The sequence below is a fragment of the Phyllobates terribilis genome, unplaced genomic scaffold, assembly GCF_046119375.1.
Source record: "Phyllobates terribilis strain yellow unplaced genomic scaffold, ASM4611937v1 Scaffold_5__5_contigs__length_657084704, whole genome shotgun sequence".
Lineage (NCBI taxonomy): Eukaryota > Metazoa > Chordata > Amphibia > Anura > Dendrobatidae > Phyllobates > Phyllobates terribilis.
The window spans coordinates 8,672,550-8,687,675 of record NW_027362765.1 but is presented as its reverse complement, the minus strand read 5'-3'; the positions used below and the strand labels follow the sequence as shown (position 1 = coordinate 8,687,675).

General features: G+C 42.2%; 1 protein-coding gene across 1 annotated transcript; it reads left to right on the top strand.

Annotated features, from left to right (window-relative positions):
* The first annotated feature begins 2,535 nt into the window (after positions 1–2,535).
* On the top strand, positions 2,536–8,800 carry LOC141271745 (uncharacterized). Its single transcript, XM_073681843.1, has 6 exons — positions 2,536–2,723; positions 2,853–3,032; positions 3,116–3,239; positions 3,323–3,420; positions 3,619–3,709; positions 8,064–8,800. Exons 1-6 carry the CDS (start codon positions 2,646–2,648, stop codon positions 8,747–8,749), a joined length of 1,257 nt encoding a protein of 418 aa, XP_073537944.1. The 5' UTR covers positions 2,536–2,645; the 3' UTR covers positions 8,750–8,800.
* The last annotated feature ends 6,326 nt before the right edge of the window (positions 8,801–15,126 follow it).

Sequence of the window (15,126 nt, the reverse complement as noted above, 5' to 3'; positions counted from 1 at the left end):
AGGGCACACCTGTGAAGTGAAAACCATTTCCGGTGACTACCTCTTGAAGCTCATCAAGAGAATGCCAAGAGTGTGCAAAGCAGTCATCAAAGCAAGAGGTGGCTACTTTGAAGAAACTAGAATATAAGACATATTTTCAGTTGTTTCACACTTTTTTGTTAAGTATATAATTCCACATGTGTTAATTCATAGTTTTGATGCCTTCAGTGTGAATGTACAATTTTCATAGTCATGAAAATACAGAAAAATCTTTAAATGAGGTGTGTCCACACTTTTGGTCTGTACTGTATATATATATATATATATATATATATAATTTTTTTTTTTTCTCCCTTATTGCTGTTTGACCTGTGATTTCTATCTACGCCACTGTGTATAGGATAATAGAGTATAATAAAGTTGTTATGGACGAGACTTAACTAACATTGTGCAGTGACTCTGTTTTCCCTATAGTGATGGATATTTCTTGTTGCTAAAACTTTTATATTGTTTTTTCACTTTTAACCTTTTACTAAACTTTTTTAAACAATTCTGATTATAAAACATACAAGCATTTGATTGCTCCGGTGATGCACTGTACTACTGTAGTGCTGTGTATCATCACTGCCTGTCAGTGTAAAGGCCCCGTCACACTAAGCGATGCAGCAGCGATCCCGACAACGATACGACCTGTCAGGGATCGTTGCTGCATCGCTAATACATCGCTGGTGAGCTGTCAAACAGGCAGGCTCACCAGCGATCAGGGGAGCAGCGATATCGTGGAAAGAATCGTTCCACGATGTCCTGCTCCCGTTACCAGCCTGCTGCAAGCAGGAGCAGGCTGGTAACTATGGTAAACATCGGGTTACTAAGTGCGCGTGTGCCCCTAGTAACCCGCTGTTTACCATGGATACCACTCTGTTACGGTGCGCGGGAGCCTCCGCGCACCGTAGCAGAGTGGTATCCATGGTAAACAGCGGGTTACTAAGTGCGCGCGTGCCCCTAGTAACCCGATGTTTACCATAGTTACCAGCCAGATCGTTGGTCCCGCTGGTCACACACAGCGATGTGTGCTGGCCAGCGGGAGGCCAACGACCAAAAAATGATCCAGGACACTTTGCAACGATCAGCGACCTCACAGCAGGGGCCTGATCGTTGCAAAGTGTCACACATAGCGACATCGCTGGTGAGGTCGCTGGTGAGTCACCAAAACCGTGACTCAGCAGCGATATCGCTAGCGATATCGCTATGTGAGACGGGGGCTTTATACTAAGGACCCCATACACATGAGATAAGTGTTGGCTGAATGGTCATTTGGCAGATGGCTATCTCTCCTAACTCCCCTATACACACAAATATTCCAGCTTTCCTGTGATCTGTATGAGAGAGTCACCACCAGACTCCTCTACATTAAGAGCAAATGGATTAGTCTCTGAAATTCAGGATGCCAGATCCTTCTCTGCCCTGACATCATAGGTCAGAAGGCCCCAAATAAATTATATAGTCCACCAAACCTCCCCAAAATCAGTGCTTTCATGCAACTTTAGTCTAATGTGAATAGGGGGCGATAAAAGGTAACTTATTGGAAGCTGTCTCTGGCCCGGCATAGTAGACTTTCATACATTGCAGGCCCAGACACCATTATTAGGCATTTAAGTATTGTAGTAACTAAGTAGCCCCATATAATCGAGTACTTGGGGGAGATGGGGCATTTAGCCAAACTCTGTCAAACCTTATTAGATGCCATGTTTGCTTTTGACAGCAGCAAGTGGTTAAACTACCAGGGTTTTTATTACAGCCGCACCTGTGCCATCCCTGCGGTGAACATCTATGTTCTGGTGCCCAAAAGAGTTAATGTTTTTTACAACAAATGTTTAACGTGTTAAAAAATAACAAAATGTGTTCTTTGGTTTTTGCATGTTTTTTTCTTTTTACAAGAATTGTTGGTGCCAATAATTTCTACTTTTTTCTGGTGTTTTTCTTGTAATATAGGAAAGCCTAAGGCCAGAAATAAACCCCATAATACACTGTACATGGAGACTTTGGTATCAAATAATTTCTGCCCTCGGTGTTTGTGCAAACTAATAAGCTTTATAAATGCCTCAAACTTCTGTGTGTGAATCAGACATCAGATCTAAAGTGATAGAAGATTTCAGTCTGGGGAAGACGGGAAACATTCATATAGACGACCGGTGGTGATGTAGTCAGTGACGGACTCTGGCTAACTATGTTTCTAGAGCCGCAGTAGAAGATGAAGATGTCGTCCTCATCATGAAGTAGTTATTTCTCATGTCACGTGTAATGAATATCTCCTGCAGTTTTGCTAATGCCGAGTCCAGTGTCGGTAAATGAGTCGAGAATTAGCTTTATGGAAGATGAGTCTATGAGAAACGTGTTCAGCTGCAGACTCCGAGGAAGAAACTACTTGTTGTCTGTGGCCTAAAATATATAGGTTTTATTACTAGATGTAAAGCAGAAAACTAAATACTGTAAAATAATAAATCTCCTCATATGTTCCCTTTATTATCTCCAGTAATTGTATTATTACACAGGATTTTTATGATGTTGCATAGGCTCATCATTTTCTCATTGAGGTGTCTACAATATTGAATCCTCTCAGTGAAGATCTTCTATATAAGAGAATTTTCCTGATTTACCCATCAAGGATGGATATGGACAGAGAGAAGATGGCGGAGAGGATATTACACCTCACCCTAGAGATCCTCTTCCGGCTTACTGGAGAGGTGAGAGATTCTGATGACGTCACATTACATCTTTCTTATCTATGGGAATAACAGATGGACAGAACTGGAGAGGTGAGGACTCTGGAAATGTCTGTAGTGAGATTTATTAATGTGTCTCTCCATAACTAGGGTTATACAGTAGTGAAGAAGACCTCTAGAGAGTGCTGTCAGCACCTGGTGTCTGAGGGATGGGGAAGACCCCTGAGCCTAATCACGGGGCCTCCACCTCACCCCCTGATACATGAGGACATCAATGACCAGAAGATCCTAGAACTCACCTACAAGATGATTGAGCTGCTAACTGGAGAGGTGACACTGCTGGGAATGCTGGGACATTATACAGTAATGCTATGAAGAGATCGGTGGGATGACTGTATCATTGTATGTGTCAGGTTCCTATAAGGTGTCAGGATGTCGCTGTCTATTTCTCCATGGAGGAGTGGGAGTATTTAGAAGGACACAAAGATCTGTACAAGGACGTCATGATGGAGGTTCCCCAGCCCCTCACATCACCAGGTAATAGACGGGACTAAACACACACGGCCTATAATTATCTGTATGTAAAGAATGAATTCAGTCCCTGTATGTGTTTCCTCCAGATCTATCCAGTAAGAGGACAACACCAGAGAGAGGTCCCCGTCCTCTTATTTCACAGGACTGTAGACAAGAAGATCCCAATGTTAATCAGGATCATCAGGTAGATGGAGAGAAGGTGTCATGAGATCTCCCCTATGATGTGTAGACGGCTGTGAAGGTCTTATGCTCAGTCTTGTTTTATCCACCAGTATTATATGTTTTATATTTGTGTAATGAGAACAGTGGAGATGGCAGGATTAGAACTGATCATAGATATGACTTCTCCATCTGTTTGTGACTTTTACAATATTTGTTTCAGGGTGAAGATCTGACCAATATTAATACTATAGAGACATATGTAAGGGGTGATGAGTGGTGTAAAGAAGAGATTCCTACATATGACTACCCAGGTGAGTAGTGACCACTAAATGCAGAGAAGTCACAGATTCTTCCCAGTCACCGGCTGTGGCTGCTTTATCGGTCGTGTAGTCCGGTCATATCACAATCATGTGATCACCATTTTGCCGCTAGAGCATAACATTCTCCCCTAGTTACTTATTTTTCTGATGGAGACTGTTGAGTTTGATCATTTCAGTAGATGTGTTATTGTCTATAGTCACAGTTTTTTACTACAGTAGTTAGTGCCCAAAATACTGATTTAACCCCTTCCTGCTGCCAGTTTTGTGTTCCTAATCAGGGCCCATTTTTCAAATCGTGTGTCACTTTATGTGATGATTAATTTGAAATTCTTCACAAAAGATAATAGGAAAGAAATGGACCTTACAAATTATTTTCAAACTTCTCTTGAATCCGACAGTCCCCTATATACGGTTGTATCCTACTGTCTGGGCACATGGCAGGTTAAGAAGGGAAGAAGCGCCATTTACCTATATGATTGCAGATCTTGCTGGAATAGTTTACAGACACAATGTATTGGGAGCACTGTTCATGGTCACATGGCAGCTCAAAAAATGGCTACCATCTACTCCTTTTTCCAGATCCCAGGGATTGTCTTGCTCATCACTTATTTAACCCCTCTACATGGATCTGGACTTACACAGAAACCCCTAGGCTTGGGCCACGGTGTTACCTGCTATTCTGTGGAGTGAGATGGAAAGAAAAATAGTCAGGTAGCCGGGTCAGAACCAGGAGGGCAGAGAAAATACAAAATCAGAAGACACAAGAGTAGTCAGTAAACGGGCCGAGGTCACAACAGGAAACAAATACACAAGCCGGGAGCTGAGCACAGAGGACTGAACCAGAGGAGAACAAGGCTGTATCTGGCAGCTTCCGGCAATATACCATAAGCTTTAGTAGGGTGTGGTGCTCTCCAAATGGCTGAAACAGAACACACACCCATACTGCCAGACTGTATAGTACTATAGGTCCCAGGCACCCTAATCTTAGTGGCTGGACAGAGCCTGTGCCACCCAGAGCTTCCCTATATTGTTGTGTCCGGCCAGGTACAAATAGGCAGCTGGTGGTTGGGGGCAGCCCGTTCCTGCCTGCTGTACCTGGCTGGACCCAAATATAGTGCGAAGCTCCACGTCAATTTTTTTTTAATTATTTCATGAAATAATTTTTTAAAAAAAGGGCTTCCCTATATTGTTGTGTCCGGCCAGGTACAAATAGGCAGCTGGTGGTTGGGGGCAGCCCGTTCCTGCCTGCTGTATCTGGCTGGACACAAATATAGGACGAAGCCCCACATCAATTCTTTTTTAATTATTTCATGAATTTCCTGAAATAATTAAAAAAAAATTGACGTGAAGCTTCGCACTATATTTGGGTCCAGCCAGGTACAGCAGGCAGGAACGGGCTGCCCCCAACCACCAGCTGCCTATTTGTACCTGGCCAGACACAAAAATATAGGGAAGCCCTTTTTTTCTTAATTATTTCATGAATTTCATGAAATAATTAAAAAAAAAAATACGTGGGGCTTCGCCCTATTTTTGTGTCCAGCCAGGTACAACTAGGCAGCTGGGGGCTGGAATCCGCAGCGCAGGGAGGCCCAAGCTTTCTGGGCCCCACCCGCTGCAAATTGCAGTCCTCAGCCGCCCCGGAAAATGGCGTCTTCATAGAAGCGCCATCTTCTGGCGCTGTACCCAACTCATCCAGGGCCCTGGTGCGGTGGCTCACTGGGTAATAAAGGGGTTAAGGCCAGCTTGGCATTATCAGCTGGCCCTAAGCCCGAAATTCATGGGGTCACGCCAATATTAGACATGACCACCATGAATTTCTAGTAAAGTATTTAAAAAAAACACAACACCCAGAATAAAGTCCTTTAATTGAAATAAAGACACAATTCTTTATTGTTCTAAATTAAACTATACTTACCATCACGCCCATTCCAGCTGAAGCCAACGATCTTCTGCAATAAAAGAAAAATAATAAACCAACCTCATCCTTACCTTCCCATGGATCCCACGACAGCTTCAGCTCTGCTACATCGAGATGACAGGCTGGACCGCAGCAGAACGCTGCCATCCAGCCTGTCATCCCGCAGACACTGAGAAGCGCAGGCATGCTTGCGCTCCTCAATGTCTCTCTGTGACGGCATAAAGATGAGCCGAGTTCATGTCCAATGAACTCAGCTCACCTCATGCACGTCACTGACAGCGTGGGAAAATTCTCCTGCACTCAGCGCTTCAGCGTGAGAATTCTCCCACGCTGTCAGTGACGTACATGAAGTGAGCTGAGTTCATTGGACATGAGCTCACCTCATGCACGTCACTGACAGCGTGGGAAAATTCTCACGCTGAAGCGCTGAGTGCAGGAGAATTTTCCCACGCTGTCAGTGACGTGCATGAGGTGAGGTCATGTCCAATGAACTCGGCTCACCTCATGCACGTCACTGACAGCGTGGGAAAATTCTCCTGCACTCAGCGCTTCAGCGTGAGAATTCTCCCACGCTGTCAGTGACGTGCATGAGGTGAGCCGAGTTCATTGGACATGAACTCGTCTCATCTTTATGCCGTCACAGCCAGACACTGAGGAGCGCAAGCATGCCTGCGCTTCTCAGTGTCTGCGGGATGACAGGCTGGATGGCAGCGTTCTGCTGCGGTCCAGCCTGTCATCTCAATGTAGCAGAGCTGGAGCCGTCGTGGGAACCATGGAAAGGTAAGGATGAGGTTGCTTTATTATTTTTCTTTTATTGCAGGAGATCGTTGGCTTCAGCTGGAATGGGCGTGACGGTAAGTATGGTTTAATTTAGAACAATAAAGAATTGTGTGTTTATTTCAATTAAAGGACTTTATTCTGGGTGTTTGTGTTTTTTTTTTTAACTTTCACTATGGGGTTAGTAATGGGGGTGTCTTATAGACGACTCTCCATTACTAACCTGGGCTTGATGGCAGCTGGCATTATAAGCTGACATCAACCCCAGCCCTATTACCCCACTGCCACCGCTACAGGGCAGTGGGAAGAGCGAGGCTAAGTGCCAGAATTGGCGCATCCTATGTATGCGCCATTTCTGGGGCGGCTGACGGCTGGTGTTTCTAGCCTGGGAGGGGGCCAATATTCATGGCTCCCTTCCTGAGCTATTAATATCAGCCCCCAGCTGTCTGCCTAGCCTTTGCTAGCTATTAAAATAGGGGGGACCCCACGTCATTTTTTTGGGGGGGTCCTCCATTTTAATAGCTAGTAAGGGCTAGGTATTCAGCTGGGGGCTGATATTAGTAGCCTGGGAAGCTCCGTGGGTATTACCCCCTTCCCAGGCTTCAAACATCTGCCCCAGCTGTCTGCTTAACCTCCGCTAGAGACTAAAATTAAGGGGAACCCCACGCCAATTTTTTTTTTCAAATAAATCCTTTATTTTAACACTAAATGACAAGTACAGTAATCAACACTGTCACTGTACTTCTTATATATGTGACTGACATGTTTCTATCTATCTAATCTATGTGTGATCCTCTATTCTTTCTATTCTAAATTGTCGGGTACCACTGCTGAATTGCCGGCCGGCTTTCTTAAAGAGACGGTGCATGAAAACACTATTATTTTTTTAAATAAATCCTTTACACTAAATGACAAGTACAGTAAGCAACACTGTCACTGTGCTTCTTATATGTGTGACTGACATGTTTCTATCTATCTAATCTATGTGTGAAGCTCTATTCTGTCTGTTATAAATTGTCGGGTACCGCTGCTGAATTGCCGGCCGGCTTTTTTAAAGAGACGGTGCACGAAAACACTATTATTTTTTTAAATAAATCCTTTACACTAAATGACAAGTACAGTAAGCAACACTGTCCCTGTACTTCATATATATGTGACTGACATGTTTCTATCTATCTAATCTATGTGTGAAGCTCTATTCTTTCTGTTGTAAATTGTCGGGTACCGGTGTATGCGCTGATGAATTGCTGGCTTTTCGCATAATACATTCTACATTATTCTTAGTTGTTTTACTTCATGTAGAATTAACCTACAAGGAAAGAAAGGGTTTATTTTCATTCCGATATTAGACTTGCATTGGTTTCCGGTATCGGAATCGGGGATATCCGATACTTTTTGAGTATCGGTCCGATCCAATCCGATACGATATTTCCTGATATCGGAAGGTATCGCTCAACACTAGCCACTAATAATATGAAAACATCTGTTTTTCCACTGATAGATGATGGACCTGAGTGGAGACTTGTTTTTTGTGAAATGAATTGAAGTTTTTATTGGTATTATTATCACTTACATAACATTGGTATGAAATGGAATGTAAAATTCAAGGATATTATATTAAAAAATAATATTTTTTTTTATTCTTAGCAGATGACTGTATCAGGAGATCAAAGGGACAGCTGACGTCTTCAATTTTTAAATCAAATGATCTTGAGATTACACAGGATACAATTGAAGTAAATACCATTACTCCAGATATACCATCATCCCTTCACAGCAAAGATCTGTCATCTGATCCTTTGAAACAGGTCCTGTCTTCTGATTCATTACCTACTACTAAGGAAAAAAAGAGTCACAAAATAAGCATTAAAAAACGAACTGCTCCTAAAGCAAAAAAGCCATCTTCACATTCAAAACCTGGAAATAGTTTTCCCCTCAAAAAGTCTCTTCTTAAACATCAAAAAATTCACAAAGCAGAGACTAGATTTTCTTGTTCCAAGTGTGGGAAATGTTTTAACCATAAATCATATCTTGTTTGTCATGAGAGAACTCACACACAGGAGAAGCCATTTTCATGTTCAGAATGTGGGAAATGTTTTAACCGGAAATCAGATCTTGTTAGGCACCAGAGAACCCACACAGGGGAGAAGCCTTTTTCATGTTCAGAATGTGGGAAATGCTATAACCAGAAAGAGCATCTTGATAGACACCAGAGAACCCACACAGGGGAGAAGCCTTTTTCCTGTCAAAAGTGTGGCAAATGTTTTGGACAGAAATCATCTCTTCTTAGTCACCAAAGAAATCACACAGGGGAGAAGCCTTTATCATGTTCTTAATGTTGAATATGTTGGAAATCAACTCTTAATAAAAATCAGAGAAGTCACACCGGGGGGGAAGCCTTTTTCATATTCAAAATGTTGGATATTTTTAACCGAAAATTATATCTCCTTAAAGGGGTTGTCCACTGCTAAAGCAACCCCTTGTCATTCCTCATGTTTGGCCTGGTTAAAATAGCACTCATACTCACCGTTCCGGCACTGTTCCCGCGGTGTCATCACTCGCATTTTCGGGGCTCATGTTAGGTTGTTACATCACTCGAGCCCTGCGCCCAATCAGCGCCGGATTCACTGTCCCCTTTTTCAGACTTATTGAACATCAACAGGAAGCCAGGAGTGCGGCTGCTCTGACTTCCTCTTGATGTTCAATTTGTCCAACTGTGGAGACAGTGACGCCAGTGCTGATTGGGCATAGGGCTCACATGAGCCCCTGGAAAGCAAGTGCCGACACTGCTGGAATGGCACCGGCATGGGAGATTAGTTTGTGTTTTAACAGAAGAAAACCTGTATGTGTTTGAAAATGTGCATCTTAATTAACCAGACGTGATAGAATTCTAATAATCCTTCTACACTGATTGGGGACAGTTCATCAGCATTTCTTTACGCGCAGACACTAATGTCTTCCTTGCAAATAAACTCCACATGTAATTGAGGAGAACCGACTCTTATCCATTGCATCCACACATGTCGTCCTCCACACCCTGTATTTCCTGTGTTAAATCCAATATAGTGTCGGTGGCCCGGTATTCAATCCGTTGAAGCTGGCACAGTTCCTGTAGTTGCCATTTCTTGTTGCGGCTATGCATCCACTCTGGTCCTCTTCCCAAGGCGTAGCTTCTGGGGTTGGACATGGTAGCATCTGAAACCTGCTATGTATGCCTCACCTATGGTCTCCTGGGTCTGTCTATATTCATCCCTGGTTGTGGAACCTTTGAACGGTGTCTACAACCGCTAATCCCCTGCAGCTCCTCCGGATTGGCCGGGCTGAGTAGTATTCCACTGCTGCCACCAAATGTGAAGACACGGGGTCTTCCATGGGCGTAATACTACTCAGACATCATAGAGTCAAACAATATGGCAATACTTTATTGAACCAAAAACAGACAATAAACATATAGAACAGTCCCAGCAATGACCCAAGATGGTGCAAAATTAGACAGTCTGGCCCTTGCGCTTACCCTTCCAGGACCAACTACCTCAACCCCACACCCCGCTTTGGTTGGACACCCACAGAAAGGAAGTAGCTGCAAGCTTAGGAAGCTGACAGTCCATTCAAGTAAGTGGCCAGGACTTCCGAGGATCCTACCCTGGCTTCTCCGAACATATCCATGGAACCAGGTGACTGGATGGTACCAACCTGGCTTTCTCCGAGCGTACCATGGGTTCCAGTTGACCAAAGGGTCCCACCTGGCAACCCCAAAAAACATATCCATGGGACCAGGTGACCTCATTGTCCCAACCTGCTTTCCCCAAATGTATCCATGGGTTCTGTGATCGTCAATGGCGCAGATCTGTATCCCTTTCAGCTGAGCTGGGGTCCTCCTAAGCTGACATCCTGTATCCCTCTTGATTGAGCCATGTGTCCTGCATGCTGTCCTAAAGAGTCTCTCAATCTACTTGCAGCATGACAGAAATCCCTTTTTATATATAAATCTGTGGCTCATTCACAGGTCAAGGGGGAAGTTAGCAGTGGCTTAGATTTCATTATTTGAGCATTTAATCAATTTGCATAGTTTGTCCTCTGTTTTGTGAGTCAACAAGCCACAGGGCTCACACAATGGTTAATCAACATATATAGCAAAATTGTTCAAAAACCATACATCTGTCTCACAAAATTATCAGGGAATAAGTTGCAGTAAATATCAACTTAAGTGTCAACATTCAGATAATATGACAAAGTCTCCTGACTTACTGAAAATAGACGTCTGAATAATTAAGATTAAACTCTGTGTTACAGCAAATGTGCATATGTAGCAGAGCTGTGTGTGTGTGTATGTAAATGTGCTTATGTAGCAAATCTGTGTGTATGTAAATGTGCGTATGTTGCAGAGCTTTGAATGTATGTAAATGTGCACATGTAGCCGAGCTGTTAATGTATGTAAATGTGCTTATGTTGCAGAGCTGTGAATGTATGTAAATGTGTATATAGCAGAGCTGAGTTCATGCACTGTCTATGCAGCAGTGTTGCGTGTGTATATATATGCGCTGTAGAGTGTTCATTAATGTTCTTGCTGTGAAGCTATATGTGAATAAAACACATGGTGCAGAGAAACACTAACAATAGATCTACTACTTCCATATTCTACCCTAGTGCATTAAAATGTGTAATATTCACCCCTCCACTTTACACCAGCAAGGAAAATGTAATTAGTAGAAAAAATATTTTTCCTTTTTTCTGCTGTCTTAACCTTGGATGTGTCTTATGATTAGGTGTTTTTTATAGTCGGCAAAGTATAGTATATTAGAATTAAAAATATATGCAGTTACTAATATCTTTAATCCAAAAAGCTATATTCAATGAGCATTCAATATTTCACATTGTTATACAGTGGGTGAAATAAGTATTGAACACGTTGTCAAGTACACACTTCTCAACATGTGACGTGGGGTGTGCCTGCAAGGGTTAATTCATCTCACACTCAACCTCTGTTCTAGGCTATAAAATGAGCGTAAATAACACCCCGACTTGGTCCGCACACCCCGGTTACAGAACACGATGCCACCACTCATCAAACCCCAGGTGATAAGTCCCCTAAATACAGTGGGTACGGAAAGTATTCAGGCCCCTTTAAATTTTTCACTCTTTGTTTCATTGCAGCCATTTGGTAAATTCTAAAAAGTTCATTTTTTTCTCATTAAAGTACAATCTGCACCCCATCTTGACTGAAAAAAAACAAATGTAGAAATGTTTGCAAATTTATTAAAAAAGAAACACTGAAATATCACATGGTCATAAGTATTCAGACCCTTTGCTCAGACACTCATATTTAAGTAACATGCTGTCCATTTCCTTGTGATCCTCCTTGAGATGGTTCTACTCCTTCATTGGAGTCCAGCTGTGTTTAATTAAACTGATAGGTGTGTGCCTTTCCAAATCAAGTCCTGTCTATATAAGACCTCACAGCTCACAGTGCATGTCAGACCAAATGAGAATCATGAGCTCAAAGGAACTGCCCAAGGAGCTCAGAGACAGAATTGTGGCAAGGCACAGATCTGGTCAAGGTTACAAAAGAATTTCTGCATTACTCAAGGTTCCTAAGGGCACAGTGGCCTCCATAATCCTTAAATGGAAGAAGTTTGGGACCACCAGAAGTCTTCCTAGACGTGGCCATCCAGCCAAACTGAGCAATCGTGGAAGAAGAGCCTTGGTGAGAGAGGTAAAGAAGAACACCAAGATCACTGTGGCTGAGCTCCAGAGATGCATTGGGGAGATGGGAGAAAGTTCCACAAAGTCAACTATTACTGCAGCCCTCCACCAGTCGGGCCTTTATGGCAGAGTGGCCCGACGGAAGCCTTTCATTAGTGCAAGACATGAAAGCCCGCATAGAGTTTGCTCAAAAACACATGAAGGACTCCCAGACTATGAGAAATAAGATTCTCTGGTCTGATGAGATGAAGATAGAATTATCACCAAAAAGTTCTAAGTGGTATGCGTGGAGAAAACAAGGCACTGCTCATCACCTGCCCAATACAATCCCAACAGTGTAACATGGTGGTGGCAGCATCATGCTATGGGGGTGTTTTTTAGCTGCACGGACCGGACGACTGGTTGCAAATGAAGGAAACATGAATGCGGCCAAGTACAGAGATATCCTGGATGAAAACCTCTTCCAAAGTGCTCTGGACCTTAGACTTGGCCAAAGGTTCACCTTCCAACAAGACAATGACCCCAAGCACACAGCTAAAATAACAAAGGAGTGGCTTCAGAATAACTTTTTGACCATTCTTGACTGGCCCAGCCAGAGCCTTGACCTAAACCCAATTGAGGATCTCTGGAGACCTGAAAATGGCTGTCCACCAACGTTCACCATCCAACCTGACGGAACTGGAGAGGATCTGCAAGGAAGAATGGCAGAGGATCCCCAAATCCAGGTGTGAAAAACTTGTTGCATCATTCCCAAGAAGAATCATGGCTAAACTAGCTCAAAAGGGTGCTTCTACTCAATACTGAGCAAAGGGTCTGAATACTTATGACCATGTGATATTTCAGTTTTTCTTTTTTAATAAATTTGCAAAAAATTCTACATTTCTGTTTATTTTCAGTCAAGATGGGGTGCAGAGTGGACTTTAATGAAAAAAAAATGAACTTTTTAGAATTTACCAAATGGCTGCAATGAAACAAAGAGTGAAAAATTTAAAGGGGTCTGAATACTTTCCGTACCCACTGTATGTTAGTGACAGACAATCAAAAAGGCCACACACTCTCTGAAAGGCTATGGATTCTTTAAAGCATACAAGGATCAAACCTATTAAAGATTTTAAGCTTTAATATAAAAATATACAGTGTTTACAAATAAAGGTATAAAAAGGTAAAAATAAAACCACACACAAATATGCAAAACAGCTATAAAATAAAAAGGGATAAATAACAGAAATGCCTTAATGTTTACATCTACAATTAAGTTCTATTTCCTTGAGGGAAGGGGAATGAATTATGAATCAGACCGGCACATCAGGCCCTCACATGTGAGCAACTTTCTTTTGTGCAACCCATCTTTTATATGCCTGGTCCTGGGCTCATGTTTCCTGGACGGACTGGATTATAATATTACAATTGCTGGTCTGTGACTGGATCCTGGGCTAATTTAGGGACAAGCACTTTGCATTTTAAATAGTTTGTGTCTCCAACCACCCCCCTCAACATAGTAACTAGGAAATATCCAGCTTGGCTACAATCACCATTGGTCCACACTTTGAAGCTTGGCTCACTAGACCGAGGTGTCACGATTGGCACCTCTCAGTATTCTTCCAGGAGACCCCACTATGGTTCTGAGTTCCAGCAATAAGAGTAGGCAGACATTGTCTTTGAGTAGAGACAGTCATGGGGATGCTAACTTAACTAGTTATTTTACTGCTGTTCTACATTTCCTTTACATTGATAAGTTTCATTCACACGCATTTCACCAATTTTCTAACTAAATATATTTCTAAATGTGCTATTGACATGAAATTCTCACCAGAATGTCACACAAGAAAGATCTCATCATGGGTAAAACCAATGAGCTGTCTCAAGACCTATGCAACTTTATTGTTGCAAAACATACTGATGGCATTGGTTACTGAAGGTCCCAGTGATCACTGTTGCATCAATAATCCGGTAGTTGAAAAAACATAATTTCACCATAATTGGCCATAACCAGGTTTCAGACAATTTTAGAAAGAGGAGTGAAAAGAATTATCCAAAAATTGTCCAAGAGCCAAGGATTACATGAGGTGAGCTGCAGAAAGACCTGGAATCAGCAGGTACAATTTTTTTCAAAGAAAACTATACTCATCCTTCATGGCCTGTATGTACGCTGACCACACAAGACTCCATTGCTCAACAAAAAGTATGTTTAAGCTTGTTTTAAAGTTTGCTCGACAAAATTTAGACAAGAATGTGAAATACTGGGAGAAAAAAGTCTAGTCACATGAGACCAAAATTGAACTCTTTGGATGCCGTATCACACCATGTTTGGTGACCGAAAGGCACTGCATATCACCACCAAAACTCCATAGCAACAGTGAAGTTTGGAAGTGGGAATATCATGATGTGGGTCTGTTTTTCAGCATACGGCAAACTTTATATCATTGAAGGAAGGATGAATGGACAAATGTACCTAGACATTCTTGATAAAAATCTGCTGTCATCTACCAACATGATGAAGATGAAATGAGGGTTTACATTTCAGCAAGACAATGATTCCAAACACACAGCCAAGTAAACTTTAATTGGTTTCAGATTAAAAAAATAAAGCTGCTACAATGACCCAGCGAATCACCTGACCTGAATCCAATAGAAAATATATGGAAGGAACGAAAGCTCAGAGCTCATAGAAGGAGCTCATGGGACCTTCAGGATTTGAAGAATGTTTGTGTGGAAGAATAGAACAAAAACACACCTGAGCAATACAGTTTCTCAATACAGGAGGTAACTTGAAGCTGTTATCACCAACAAAGGCTTTTGTACAAAGAATTAAATAAAAATTAAAAGTAAATTTTAGTAAGCGAGTTCAATACTTGTTCCCTGTATCATTTCTCATTATTACACATAATTTATGGACATCTGTGTTTTGATTTCTTTGCCTGTGTGGATTGGATGGGTTGTTACCCACCTCTGGTGAGAATTTCATGTCAATAGCACCTTTAAATAGTTAGGTCCAGAAAATATTTAGACA